Source organism: Oncorhynchus keta, chromosome 11, assembly GCF_023373465.1.
Source record: "Oncorhynchus keta strain PuntledgeMale-10-30-2019 chromosome 11, Oket_V2, whole genome shotgun sequence".
NCBI classification, from domain to species: Eukaryota; Metazoa; Chordata; class Actinopteri; order Salmoniformes; family Salmonidae; genus Oncorhynchus; species Oncorhynchus keta.
Genome location: NC_068431.1, coordinates 17,311,046 through 17,326,380, shown reverse-complemented (window position 1 = coordinate 17,326,380; position 15,335 = coordinate 17,311,046). Strand labels below are relative to the sequence as shown.

At 40.6% G+C, this 15,335-nt stretch overlaps 1 protein-coding gene across 2 annotated transcripts in view; it reads right to left on the bottom strand.

Annotated features, from left to right (window-relative positions):
- The window catches only part of LOC127933096 (disks large 1 tumor suppressor protein-like), a 48,197-nt gene extending 35,181 nt beyond the window's left edge, over positions 1–13,016 (bottom strand). Inside the window, exons 1-2 of one of the 2 annotated variants that reach the window (XM_052529644.1) lie at positions 11,619–13,016; positions 10,027–10,158 (exon numbers count right to left, since the gene is read on the bottom strand). In XM_052529644.1, coding sequence (XP_052385604.1) covers positions 10,027–10,158; positions 11,619–11,637 — 151 coding nt within the window. In that variant the 5' untranslated portion in view covers positions 11,638–13,016. The remainder of the gene's footprint in view (positions 1–10,026; positions 10,159–11,618) is intronic. The other variant, XM_052529645.1, reaches the window with a different exon arrangement.
- Between the last annotated feature and the right edge of the window lie 2,319 nt (positions 13,017–15,335).

The window sequence follows — 15,335 nt, the reverse complement described above, 5'->3', positions numbered from 1 at the left end:
GCCAAAACCTAGGAAGAAACCTAAAGAGGAACCGGGCTATGAGGGGTGGACAGTCCTCTTCTGGCTGTGCCGGGGGGAGGCTATAACAGAACATCCCCCCTCTTCAAAGGGAGAGACACTCTAGACCCAAACTGTTACTGACCTATATCCATCCTGTCCTGCCTTTCTAAAGTCTTCGAAAGCCAAGTTAACAAACAGATCACCAACCATTTCGAATCCCACCATACCTTCTCTGCCATGCAATCTGGTTTTCCGAGCTGGTCATGGGTGCACCTCAGCCACGCTCAAGGTCCTAAACGATATCATAACCGCCATCGATAAGACAGTACTGTGCCTCAGTCTTCATCAACCTGTCCAAGGCTTTCGACTCTGTCAATCACCGCGTTCTTATCGGCAGACTCAATAGCCTTTGCGTCTCAAATGACTGCCTCGCCTGGTTCACCAACTACTTCTCAGATAGAGTTCAGTGTGTCAAATCGGAGGGCCTGTTATGGGGGTGCCACAGGGTTCAATTCTTGGACTGACTCTTTTCTCTGTATATATCAATGATGTTGCTCTTGCTGCTGGTGATTCTCTGATCCACCTCTACGCAGACGACACCATTCTGTATTCATCTGACCCTTCTTTAGACACTTAACTAACCTCCAAACGAGTTTCAATGCCATACAGCACTCCTTCCGTGGACTCCAACTGCTCTTAAATGCTAGTAAAACTAAATGCATGCTCTTCAACTGATCGCTGCACGCACCCTCCCGCCCGACTAGCATAACTACTCTGGACGGTTCTGACTTAGAATATGTGGACAACTACAAATACCTAGGTGTCTGGTTAGTGTAAACTCTCCTTCCAAACTCGCGTTAAGCATCTCCAATCCAAAATTAAATCTAGAATCGGCTTCCTATTTCGCAACAAAGCCTCCTTCACCCATGCTGCCAAACATACCCTCGTAAAACTGACTATCCTCCCGATCCTTGACTTCGGCGTCATTTACAAATGTCATTCGGATGTCATTTACAAAATAGCCTCCACTCTACTCAGCAAATTGGATGTAGTATATCACAGTGCCACCAATTTTGTCACTAAGGTCCCATATACTACCCACCACTGCGACCTGTATGCTCTCGTTGGCTGGCCCTCGCTACATATTTGTCGCCAAAACAACTGGCTTCAGGTCATCTATAAGTCTTTGCTAGGTAAAGCCCGGCCTTATCTCAGCTCACTGGTCACCATAGCAACACCCACTCGTAGCACGCGCTCCAGCCGGTATATTTCACTGGTCATCTCAAAAGCCAACACCTACTTTTGCCGCCTTTCCTTCCAGTTCTCTGCTGCCAATGACGAACGAATTGCAAAAGTCAATGAAGCAGGAGACTTATATCTCCCTCACTAACGATAAGCATCAGCTGTCAGAGCAGCTTACCGATCACTGCACCTGTACACAGCCCATCTGTAAATAGCCCACCCAACTACCTCATCCCCATATTGTTTTAGTTTTTTTGCTCTTTTGGACGCCAGTATCTCTAATTGCACATCATCTTCTGCACATCTATCACTCCAGTGTTAATGCTAAATTGTAATTATTTCACCACTATGGCCTATTTATTGCCTTTCTACATTTGTGCACACTGTACAGATTTTTCTATTGTGTTATTGACTGTATATTTGTTTATCCCATGTGTAACTCTGTTTTTGTCACGCTGCTTTGCTTTATCTTGGCGAGGTCGCAGTTGTAAATGAGAACTTGTTCTCAACTGGCCTACCTGGTGAAATAAATAAAAATAATAATAAAATCATTAAGAAACAGAAATGATTCCAGATTTGACCTTTAGCTCAATTTAGGTAAACATTATTTGCCTGTGGTTAATATTGTGCGCATGTGTGTGTACGCATATTGCTTCTGTGTGTGTTTGTCTGTTCAGAATACTCCATATTGCTATGACATTGATACTATGCCATCTCTGTAATAATATAGGAGATCCAGGAAAGCAGAACTTCAGACAGGAAGGAAGAGGGTAGCAGACAAGACAGAGAGAGAAAATAGAGAGAGGGGAGCAGACAGGACACAGAGAGAACATAGAGAGGCCCACACAAGATAAACAGGTCACATTCCTCTCAAGCCAGAGGAAGTAGTTCTTGCTAAAGAATTTACTCTCAAAAAAAGAAAGATGCCACTTCTGACATGTCCTGTGTGTATAAACTGTTGGAGCCTGATATGTTCCTATCAAGGAAGGCAATCATACAGGCTGCGCTGACCATCCAAGTTAGCAGCTGTGAGAGATCTGTGGTCCTTCTGTAGCTCAGTTGGTAGAGCATGGCGCTTGTAACGCCAGGGTAGTGGGTTCGATCCCCGGGACCACCCATACGTAGAATGTATGCACACATGACTGTAAGTCGCTTTGGATAAAAGCGTCTGCTAAATGGCATATATTATTATTATTATATTAGATCTTTCAGTGCATTAAGACGTCTATATTCACTGCTCAAAAAATAAAGGGAACACTAAAATAACACATCCTAGATCTGAATGAAATATTCTTAATAAATACTTTTTTCTTTACATAGTTGAATGTGCTGACAACAAAATCACACAAAAGATCAATGGAAATCAAATTTATCAACCCATGGAGGTCTGGATTTGGAGTCACACTCAAAATTAAAATGGAAAACCACACTACAGGCTGATCCAACTTTGTAATGTCCTTAAAACAAGTCAAAATGAGGCTCAGTAGTGTGTGTGTGGCCTCCACGTGCCTGTATGACCTCCCTACAACGCCTGGGCATGCTCCTGATGAGGTGGCGGATGGTCTCCTGAGGGATCTCACAGACCTGGAATAAAGCATCCGCCAACTCCTGGACAGTCTGTGGTGCAACGTGGCGTTGGTGGATGGAGCGAGACATGATGTCCCAGATGTGCTCAATTGGATTCAGGTCTGGGGAATGGGCGGGCCAGTCCATAGCATCAATGCCTTCCTCTTGCAGGAACTGCTGACACACTCCAGTCACATGAGGTCTAGCATTGTCTTGCATTAGGAGGAACCCAGGGCCAACCGCACCAGCATATGGTCTCACAAGGGGTCTGAGGATCTCATCTCGGTACCTAATGGCAGTCAGGCTACCTCTGGCAAGCACATGGAGGGCTGTGCAGCCCCCCCAAAGAAATGCCACCCCACACCATGACTGACCCACCGCCAAACCGGTCATGCTGGAGGATGTTGCAGGCAGCAGAACGTTCTCCACGGCGTCTCCAGACTCTGTCACGTCTGTCACGTGCTCAGTGTGAACCTGCTTTCATCTGGGAAGAGCACAGGGCGCCAGTGGCGAATTTGCCAATCTTGGTTTCTCTGGCAAATGCCAAACGTCCTGCACGGTGTTGGGCTGTAAGCACAACCCCCACCTGTGGACGTCGGGCCCTCATACCACCCTCATGGAGTCTGTTTCTGACTGTTTGAGCAGACACATGCACACTTGTGGCCTGCTGGAGGTCATTTTGCAGGGCTCTGGCAGTGCTCCTCCTTTACAAAGGCGGAGGGTAGCGGTCCTGCTGCTGGGTTGTTGCCCTCCTACGGCCTCCTCCTTGTCTCCTGATGTACTGGCCTGTCTCCTGGTAGCGCCTCCATGCTCTGGACACTACGCTGACAGACACAGGAAACCTTCTTGCCACATCTCACATTGATGTGCCATCCTGGATGAGCTGCATTTTGTTTAGTTTCACTTATAATCTTTATAGATGGACTAACATCCTAGTGCTGTGTAATATACAGTGGCAAGAAAAAGTATGTGAACCCTTTGGAATTACCTGGATGTCTGCATAAATTGGTCATAACATTTGATCTGATCTTCATCTAAGTCACAACAATAGACAAACACATTCTGCTTAAACTAATAACACACAAACAATTAAACGTTTTCATGTCTTTACTGAACACACCGTGTAAACATACACAGTGCAGGGTGGAAAAAGAATGTGAACCCTTGGATTTAATAACTGGTTGACCCTTCTTCGACAGCAATAACCTCAACCAAACGTTTTCTGTAGTTGCGGATCAGACCTGCACAACGGTCAGGAGGAATTTTGGACCATTCATCTTTACAAAACTGTTTCAGTTCAGCAATATTCTTGGGATGTCTGGTGTGAACCGCTCGAGGTCATGCCACAGCATCTCAATTGGATTGAGGTCAGGACTCCAGAAGGCGTATTTTCATCTGTTGAAGCCATTCTGTTGTTGATTTACTTCTGTGTTTTGGGTTGTTGTCCTGTTGCATCACCCAACTTCTTCTGAGCTTCAATTGGGGGACAGAGCCTGACATTCTTCTGTAAAAAGTATTGATAAACTTGGGAATTCACTTTTCTGTTGATGATAGCAAGCTGTCCTGGCCCTGAGGGAGCAAAACAGTCAAAACCTTGATGCTCCCTCCACCATACTTTACAGTTGGGATGAGGTTTTGATGTTGGTGTGCTGTGCCTTTTTTCTCTTCACATAGTGTTGTGTGTTCCTTCCAAACAACTCAACTGTAGTTTCATCTGTCCACAGAATATTTTACCAGTAGCGCTGTGGAACATCCAGGTGTTCTGGAACATCCAGGTGCTGTTTTGCAAACTTCAGACGTGCAGCAATGCTTTTTTTGAACAGCAGTGGCTTCTTCCATGGTCTCCTCCCACAAACACCATTCTTGTTTAGTGTTTTACGCATTGTAGACTCGTCAACAGAGATGTTAATCTTCCAGAGATTTCTTATTGTCTTTAGCTGACCGTCTTGGATTCTTCTTAGCCTCATTGAGCATTCTGCGCTATGCTCTTGCAGTCATCTCTGCAGGATGGCCACTCCTAGGGAGAGTAACAGTGCTGAACTTTCTCCATTTATAGACTATTTGTCTTGCCGTGGACTGGTAAACATCAAGGCTTTTAGAGATACTTTTGTAACCCTTTCCAGCTTTATGTAAGTCAACAATTCTTAATCTTAGGTCTTCTGAGATCTCTTTTGTTCAAGGCATGGTTCACATCAGGCAATGCTTCTTGTGAAATAGCAAACTCAAATTTTGTGAGTTTTTTATAGGGCAGGGCAGCTCTAACCAACATCTCCAATCTCATATCATTGATTGGACTCCAGGTTAGCTGACTCCAATTAGCTTTGGAGAAGGGATTAGTCTCGGGGTTCACATACTTTTTCCCAACATACACTGTGAATGTTTAAATGCTTTCTTCAAAATAGACAAAATACAATAATTAATGTCATTAGTTCAAGCACACTGTGTTTGTCTATTGCTGTGACTTAAATGAAGATCAGATCAAAATTTATGACCAATTAATGCAGAAAATTCCAAAGGGTTCACATACTTTTTCTTGCCACTGTAATAGAGAAAGGAGAAAGGATTGTATGTTGGTATGTACAGTACATGGGGGGTTGGAATTGTTTTTGTGTAATTAAACAGTTAGAAATGTTGTCATGTAGCTCACTTGACCTTAGAATCTGTGATTTATTACCACATATTATAATAAAATCATGATTTTCAAGCGCGTTTGGTGCCTGCATTTGTACATGTCTGCAAAAGTGCCCCCCGCCTACTGCTAATGTGAGTTTACGCAGTTCTAACATAATCCAAAAAATTGCAGCCTAAAATCCCAATCCTGCTATAGTGCACGTAACTAGAACATTAATTTGTGGTCAAGGACTCCACCCTTTGGATTGTTCTGGAACTGCGTTGCATGACGAGCTCACAGTAGTTAGCAGTAACGTGACCATCAACATGAGGATGAAATATTGGACATGATTTCTGAAAACATTGCAACAAAATAATGATAAAAATACACCCCTCCCCCCTTAGGCATTAATCATGCAAACACATTTCTTAATTGTGACACTGTGTCAGTGTGCTCCAAATCTATGATTTTCTGTTTTTTACCCATGGAATTAGTCCACTGCACCACCAGGATGTAGATAGCATGCCAAGTTTTTTAACTCGTACAACGCTGTTAATTTTTGTCGAGCATTTATTAAGATCAGGTGTGGCCAATTAGTGGGTGAATCTAACACACTTAACAAGAGAGGTTAGAGATTGTTTTGTTGATGCTGAGAACTAAATATATGTTTTTAAAATAACATTCTCTTAATGTTACTTAATTTTTCTTGTGGTTTTTATGGAAAGTTCTTAATGTTCTCTGAACAATATGAGAAGTTGAATTTAAACAGAACTATGAGGAAAGCTGGTGGAAACGTTACGCAGAGTATTGACATTTCCACAGGAGACTTGTTTCTGGACGTTCTCTAAACTATTTGAGAACATTCCTAACGGCAAACCAGTTTGAGAATGTTCCTAGAACATTATCAAAACATTTATTAAATGTAACCACGTTTGAATGTTTAGAAAACGTTCTGTTAAAGTCAGGAAATACCCAGAAAATAACATTATTTTGAAGTTCCTTAAATGTGCTGAGAATGTTCAAAAGCCAAGCAACTATTCTGTACCATTCCCAGAACGTTGTATAAAAAAATAACCATAGGACAGCCACACTCTCACCAAGCTCTAAGAAACATATGGTTCTCAGAACTTTATGTGCTTGCTGGGAAAGGAGCAGGGTGACAACCCCTACAGCAAAGCAAGGACTTCCTCATAAATCTGTCAACAAAGTAAGATAAGAATGTGTTCCTAACTGACTTGCCTAGTTAAATAAAGGTGTAACATGAAAAATAAAGTATATTGTCAAGTCTAATTGTTGGATGTAGAGTGAATACCAATTACCAATGGCTAGAAATTAGCTTGAACTGATGCATTTTGCAATGGTGGTAACAGTCCCACAGAACCTCAAACTTGATCTGATCAACAACCACAGGGGCCATTGTCATAAAGGGATATTTTTTTTTAACAATCTAGTTCCATTTCCACTGATCTACTCAAAATTTCCAATGATAACAATGAATGTCAAGAGCTGCTGTGTTTTTCTTGCTGTGAGACAATGTACTTAAAAAATGTTTTAAATCACATCTAATTCTGGTTCAGAATAACAGCGATTGTTCAGTTTGATTTTAGGTGCTCTTTTTTTTTTTACTGTTTCCACTAATAAATTGTGTAGCAGTCTGATAAACTTTTGAGTCTACAAATGAAGTCGCATTGTCTGTGGATCATTCTTATTTTTTATTTTATTTTACCTTTATTTAACTAGGCAAGTCAGTTAAGAACAAATTCTTATTTTCAATGACGGCCTAGGAACAGTGGGTTAACTGCCTGTTCAGGGGCAGAACGACAGATTTGTACCTTGTCAGCTCGGGGAATTGAACTTGCTTAAGCGCCTATCAAGAGTCCAAAACGTGTATGCGTACGCACATCAGTGTTATAGATATGAATTTTGGACGGTTGGCTTTCATACTTTTCTAATCCTCAACGCGGCTCAAACTATTTCTACAACTGTTAATACATTTGAATGAATAGAGGAAGCGTACACCGAGCCGCGTTGGGAATTCTGTAGATGCGCGCAGTCGGGCTGTGCGAGAGCCGGGTAGCTATGTCACAAGGGCTATACGCTTTAGGTTACATATTGGTGACAAAATTTGGATTGGAAAGCATGCTTGCAGAGAGAATGTAAGGCCGATTATGAGGGGAAAATAAAATAAACACGAGCAGGGGAGTGTGGCCTCGCTCTAAACTGACCAACCCAATTCAGCCCTTCTATTCCTCCGAAAGCCATAATAACAGGTGTCAAAATAAGTCTTACACACTATCATAAATGTGTTTACTGCTACAGCTCATGTTAGTACAATGACTGTGGGGATCAATAAACATGGTCATTTTTGTCAAATCTACATGAAACAAGGTTGTTTATTATTCACTGCTGTCTGCCAATCCTCAAGCTTCAAAGGGGAAGTTGGCAAAAAGGCACTGAGTGGTATATCATGTTAGATATTCAAACAACATTTCTTCTTAGGTTTAGAGGGGGAAAAAGTGAATATGCATTTTAATAAATTGGATATTTCCTCTCTCCGTATCATTGTTGTATCATTGTTTATTTTTTGATAACCAGTGGGGGCTTGTGAAAGCCCATTCTCAGATAAGCCAAAACAACATTCATCAGAATTGGAGGACAGAGATTCCAGTGAGTCAAGCACAAGAAGGTCTGATAAGTGTGTCACAGATAATAATAATAATAATAATAATAATAATAATAATAATAATAATACAGAGCTTATAGCATTCATTTCACATGGACTTTGCCCTTGCTAATGGCGGATACGGCTTTGAGAACAATAATGCATAGCCTGAACAACTCTGTCTGCAATACATTTTCAAACTTGACCTGAGAGGTCAGATTGCAGGTTTCATTATTAGGGGAATGACCATGTCATGAACTTTGAAATTATGAATAAGAATCATGCATTATACCAATCTCCAATAATGCAGTGAGGAAATAGTTCAATTCAGTTGGATCAAATATGTAAAAAGCCCACATCAATATGCTTATTTTGAATCATTACAAAAACATCACAGAGGAAGAGTAAGAAGAGTACATGGAAAAATACCACAAGCACCTACTGCAATATCAGCAGAGTTAAAAATAAAAGCCCTAAACCTGCAGAATGTGCCCACTGCTCAGGCATAGCAAACTGCAGGTTAAGCAAATGTGACAATAGACAAACCTCTAGGGATAACAAAAGTATTGTGAATGCCAAAAAGTACTGACTTAGGTCACCTATCATTCAGCAAAGACCCCATTTAAAAAGGGGCAATAAGCAGTTGCTACATCCATTTTTGGACTTAGAAATTAACAATATGTACCCATTGACTCTTGAAATAATAACTTATAAATGCATCATGAACTTAGTTAAACTGTCACACACCATCAGAACCAAAAATATACATTTGTTTTACTTCAATGTTTGTAAACAAAGTGAATGTAGACAACCACTATATAGCCTCAAAAGTTGGTCAAAGAATTTGAGTGTTTACATTCTCCATCCCCATTGCTCAGATTTCTGCTGAAACAGGGGCAGGCCAAATGCTTTGTTATTGTTTCTACTGCTGATTGCTGCTTTAAACGGTTATTATAAAATAGTTATTACTTTTAAAGTAATATGATGTACTGACAAAATAAAGGAAACACCAACATAAAATGTCTTAATAGGGCGTTAGGCCACAAATTTTTCTTTATTTTACTAGGCAAGTCAGTTAAGAACAAATTCTTATTTTCAATGACGGCCTAGTGGGTTAACTGCCTGTTCAGGGGCAGAACAACAGAACGACCTTGTCAGCTCGGGGATTTGAACTTGCAACCTTTCGGTTACTAGTCCAACGCTCTAACCACTAGGCTACCCTGCCGCCCCAATGGCCAGAACAGCTTCAATGCACCTTGGCATAGATTCTAAAAGTGTATGGAATTCTATTGGAGGGATGCGACACCATTCATCCTTGTGGATCGGGGCATTGTCATCCTATGGAGGCACAACCATGATAGCTTAAATAATGGCCAAAATAATGTCCTGCCCAGCATTTTTATACATGATCCTAAGCATGATGGGATGTTAATTGCTAAATTAACTCAGGAACCACACCGGTGTGGAAGCACCTGCTTTAATATCCTCTGTATCCATCATTTACTCAATTGCTTCCATTATTTTGGCAGCTACCTGTAGGTGCACAAAGTAAACAGCATAGTGGGTAAATTTCCGCAACAACTAAGAGTGTTGAAGCGCAAGGCTCAACTTCAACGATGTTTTGGTACCCTGGCTACCATAGCACAGACATTGAGATGAGCGAGATGCAAGACTTCACTCTCACATACAGTATCTGCACAGGTTCACTTCACACTGCTTCACTGTGGCAACGTCATTTAGCGGGGTCTAACTTTTAAGTTAAAAAAATGCTTGCATTTTTGCCACTAGCATAGACAATCAGTATCAAATTCCATATACTTTATGAAATAGAATATAACAGTGAACATGGCTAAACAGTTGAGTGGATATTGTTTTTTGTTATGACAATAAAAACAACAATGGATTCTTCAATGAATGGATGGATTCCAATAACCTGCTTACTTACCAAGCAGTGCTTGGAACAGGCTGCTTTTGAAGACCCCCATCACTCTCAGAATGGCAGTTTTGAGCTGTTGTTCCTCTGGCTTCCTCAGTTTAGCACAGTAGTCTTCCAAAAGCCCTAGGGCCCTAGCTGTGTCTGCAGGAGGGTACGGAATGGAGACCAGTTAGCATGCTAGTCAAATGATGGTCACATAAGTTAATTTAAACATAGTACAAGTGATGAAATATCACAAACCACCAGACAAGTACGGATCAATTCACAAAGGCATTTTGTTTGAATAAGATATATAGTAGCTTGAGCTTCCGCCACATGTTATGCCCATCTGTGAAAGGGATTCTAAGAACAATCTCAAGCAGCAAAGCAATTCTGAAAAGATACGTAATAACAACTGCATGTGCAAAAGACGATGAGGCCACTTGCATGGTTTATAATTAGCAGACACTTCCACTACTAATATGAGAGGCAGTTTTGCAACGGTACAGAAATGTGGAGCATCGATCGAGTGTACACTCGGCGCGAGTGTCAGAGGGCGAGACACCACTGTCACACAGAGGCAGAGGGGTCATCGTTGAGCTCAGACTCTGTCACCAAAGCAGACCGCAGGGGAACAAAGCCGCTCTTTACTCAGGGGTGGGGGAGGAGGGGTGCTGTGACAAGCATGTGACAAGACGAAAGTCAACACTAAACTATGTCTCGTGTCAAATAAACTCTCAAGAACAGAGTGTAAAATGGTCTTTAAATACTTATATGGATTTTCCTGTTCAATTGATCTGGCTGACTGCTGTCTAGTCAGACTTTTACTTTAACCTCTCAACTCCAGAAAACTCTGGGAGGTTGCAAAATCTTGCATGGCATTCATTGTACAGTAGCCTACAGTTGCACAGTTGAACAATTTGGACAGTAATTCTTTCTTGTTGCACAATTACAGACCAATGTCTTCCACAAGGACAAGCCTCATTAGACATCTATTTATATGGAGTTGCTTAGCAGACTGCACTTACACTACAATCACCACATGCCAATCATCAGCCAATATAGGCTGCAAATAAGGACAAACCAATCCTTTACTGAATATGATGCACACTATTCAATTACACTTATGATAGGCCTTACTTTACTGAATATGGCATAAATCCCTACAAATGTGAATAAATGCTGTATAACCTATTTTACGTGAAATGCTTTCAGAAATATTTTACTAATAGGCCTAGTAACATTACTTACACTATTTAAGTAGGCCTAGTGTAGCTTATTGATGCTTATTCATTCAAGTTATTAAAGGTTTACCCAAAACTCTTATCCAAAATAAACTATTATCAATGACTGTTCTGTTTCATAGGCCAGAGGGCCATGGTGCATGCAACAACATTTTTATTAGGCTTATATTACAAGTTATGGGTCATTTTTATTTGGTTTGCCACTAGCCTACCTACAGGAGCATATTAAACCGAGAAAGGCAAATGAAAAGTGTGTCCTACTTACATAAAGACTACATGCTGAAATCTAGAAGTGCTGAATCTCAATAAAGATCCACTTGTGGCTACATAGAGGCAGCGAGACAACTGTTGTGCCAATTAGTATACGTTTCGGCTCACCTTTTTTTCTTACAGGCATAGTTGAATGCTGGATTCGTATCGGTGATTTACTCTTGCGCCAATAACATAACGTATTCCCAGTTCTCTTCAGTGCATTATTAAAAATGTCAGGCAGTGGTGAAAAAAAAACGCATCAAAGCGAGTCAGTTGTGCTATAACGTGTAGCCTTAGACACAGAGGCAGTAGGTTTTAGGTTTTTGCTCCAGCAGAATCCGTGGTCTACAGTCTAAAACAATAGACTAGCATAGGGCAAAACAGGCCACAAACAAAAACTGTTTGCAATGTGGCTGTGTATGCTTGTTCAGTTCATCTTCCACCAAGTATTTCCGATTGATGTGTGTTGCTGCTGACAGGTGCAACGGCAGTCGCGCACGTTCTGATATCATGTCATGGACATTGACTATAGCCTAGCATAAATGGTAGGTCAATTCCCTCAACTGACAGGAACTTTTCGTGAGCACCCAGCGAGATGTTCCGCGTTCCTATCACTTCCCTTGCAGTTTGATGCTGGCATTGAGTCAATGGCGCTCCCATGTGATGAGCTGGGGATTTAAAACACAAATCCAATGGCAGTCCAAAGAAATGTTAAAGGCGCCGTAACGTTACCCGGCGAGGTGAAATATGCAACCAAGCAAGTCTATTTTGGCTCGTGCAAAAAACGTTGCAGCATGTCATGGGATATGATGACATGAGCAGGGGTATAGCCTATTTGTAACTTAACAGCACAGCAAGTTTAATTAGGCTACACACCTGGCAGCAATTCCTCATAGCTTAATATTTTTTTCTATGCATTTGGGATGGCCCAGTTGGCTAAACGAACCAGGTCTGCGGCTAAGTAGCCTAGCCTTAGGATAACTAGCTATCAAAATACATAACATTGGCTGGCCAACATTTATTCCAAGACATACCACAACGATTAAAATTGATATGCTCCATCCAATAACTCGGTTAGCTAAGGTTATGTAGCTGTGTGATTCTCCGTCATCTCTCTTTCGTTTAGACTACATGACATTATTTTTAAATAAGTCTATTCAACTATTCACAAACTGAAATTAACCCAATACTCGCAAACACATGCATAATAGTAGCTTAACCAGCTAGGCTACTTAAAACGAAAACCTGGGCAGTGAAAATGGAAGTTGACAGAGCGTTTGGCTAACGATAACCTAATTCCAGTGAGCAGATGCTCTCCTGACTGTCTGTTGGAAAATACCTGCCTGTCTGATCGTGCCGTAAAACGCATGGCTTTGCAATAACCCCGTCTACTTTACACATTTCATATATTCTTTGCGAAATATCTAGAACTTCCTCGTCCTCTTTTTTTCCCTGTTCCTTGGCAGCTGTCACATCACCACGTTTTTGATTCCCAAGTCTACAACCACGATGTAGAAAGCAGCAGCATCAGTACCAGTTTTACCAATAGAGAATAATAGAGGCCTCTAGTGGCTAAAATGCCTTACTAGCATGGGCAGCGCCGTTGAAGGTTTCCACCATTTTAATGTAGTCAACTGGGTGGGACTTACAACTTCATTGGCTGATCCTTCCTGGTGACCCTGGTAGAGTCACGTCCAACTGGGTCATCAGGAGGGATCAGCCAATCGGGATGAAGAAAAATGACTACTTGACAATGGAGATTGGCTCAATGTCGCTGCCCATGCCGTCAGACACTATAACGGCATAGATTAGTCCTATATATCTCTATGGTTTTACCTTAGCAGTGGCGAGGTTGGTTACTACCCCTTGATTGACAAAACATTACATCAAATGGCATGTCGAGTATTTTGTCTATGCTCGGGCTTTACTTGCCTCTGAGTCCCCAATAACCAGATGTGCCGGTTTTCAGGTGAGACTGAAAGGGCCCATACTCCGTGGTACTTGGGATCCTTGGGACGTCGATACCCTAATGTAGTTGAAATTTTAAATAGTTATGGTACAGTTATTATTAGGTAAGGGTTTGGAGTATGGACGTCCCTTACAATATAGTTACAAAAAAAATGTAAGACGATTAAATACGCTACGAATAAAAAAGCGGTAAGAATTATAAGTGTCCTTGTGTAATGTGATATTTCTACCCCCTAGCCCAATTGTCCTTCGTGTATTATTTATATATAGTTGTGTTCGCCCATATACTTTCTGTATTGATTTGTTTAAAAAAACTTTTTAAAAAACTAAAACATAAATACAAAAAACAAAAGAGTGTGGACGACCCAAGGGTTCCTAATAGTACTGACCAAATGGAAAGAGAGCCTGTGATGGGACTTCCGCTTTTGCAAATTAACCTGGACTGCGTTCAGTACGTTCTGATTGAACGGAAACGGCGCTCCTGAAAAACGGGGAAGTTGTGGGTTGGGGAACGCTGTTTTATTTGTTATTAACAAATCATTACATAAAGTACACGAGGGAACACAAGCATACATAGATTACAAACTATGGATAATTGAGCTCAATTATCCATTGTTTGTAATCTATGTATGCTTGTGTTCCCTCATGTACAATATCACATTACAATTACACAAGGACCTTATTAATATTAAGGGACATACATATACTTACAATTCTAACAGCTTTTTTGTTAGTAGAGCATTTAACCGTCTTAAAATACAGTTACATTTATTTTTGTAGGGTACGAAAATGTGGTTTTCTGTTTGTAAATGTACATTTGTGTATATGAAATTTGGCCAAAAGAATAATGAAATGAATTACATAAAAATGTTTCAGCTTATTTCTATTGTATGTAAAGAATCCAAACAATACATCTCTCCACAATTGTGTAAAATCTTCATAAATGTGTTCAATTATAAACCTACTGATGTCTTTCCACAGTGTTCGTACATGCATACAATGCCAAAAAAAGATGCAACACTGTTTCTGGGTGGTCATTACAAAAGGAGCAATTTGAGTTGATGTTTTCCTTAAACTTCTTCATATAGTGTTTGGCAGGATAATGTTTATGAATAATTTTAAAGGAAACTTCCTTAATTGTGGCAACATCCAAACTTTTTTACAACAGATATTATCAATAAATCCATTCCAATAAGGCATGACATAATAAAACATCCTGCTGAAACAAGGTTCGTATTGCTCTGTTGAGTGGACCAAAAGAGAAAAAAAATCTTTCCTACTAATGAGTCAACAGGGTCAATAGAAGGTAGGCTCTGAGGGTCAGGTCTTGACACGTTCCTGAATAACATAGCAATACCTGAGGGAATGGCATCTAAACCAATTGCAAAATCTTTAGGTGTTACAGGGACCTTGTACAGTGATAAGAATTCTTTATAACTGAGTAAAAGACCCTCTGCATTTACCAGTTGGCTCACCAATAGGATATTATTTCGGAACCAATATTCTAAAAACAAGTATTTCTATACAATATATCCCGATTATTCCATATATAATATCTGTTTGGAGAAAAATTGTGTTTATAAATTAAGGACCATGACAAGAACACCTGCCGATGAAAAGCAGAAAGTTTCACTGGAACTTTGTCCATATTATAATTGCAAAACAACATGAAGTTAAGGTCACCAAAAGTAGAGAAGACATGATGAGGAATAAAATTCCAGATAGAAGTGGGTCTTCTTAGGAATTGTTTTATCCGATTGATCTTAAAAGTATTATTTAAAGTAGTAAAGTCCAGAAAATTCAGCCCACCATTCTCATAAGTGTTCATTAAAAGTTTTCCTAATGTAATGGGTAAGGTTTCTCCAAAGAAAGTTG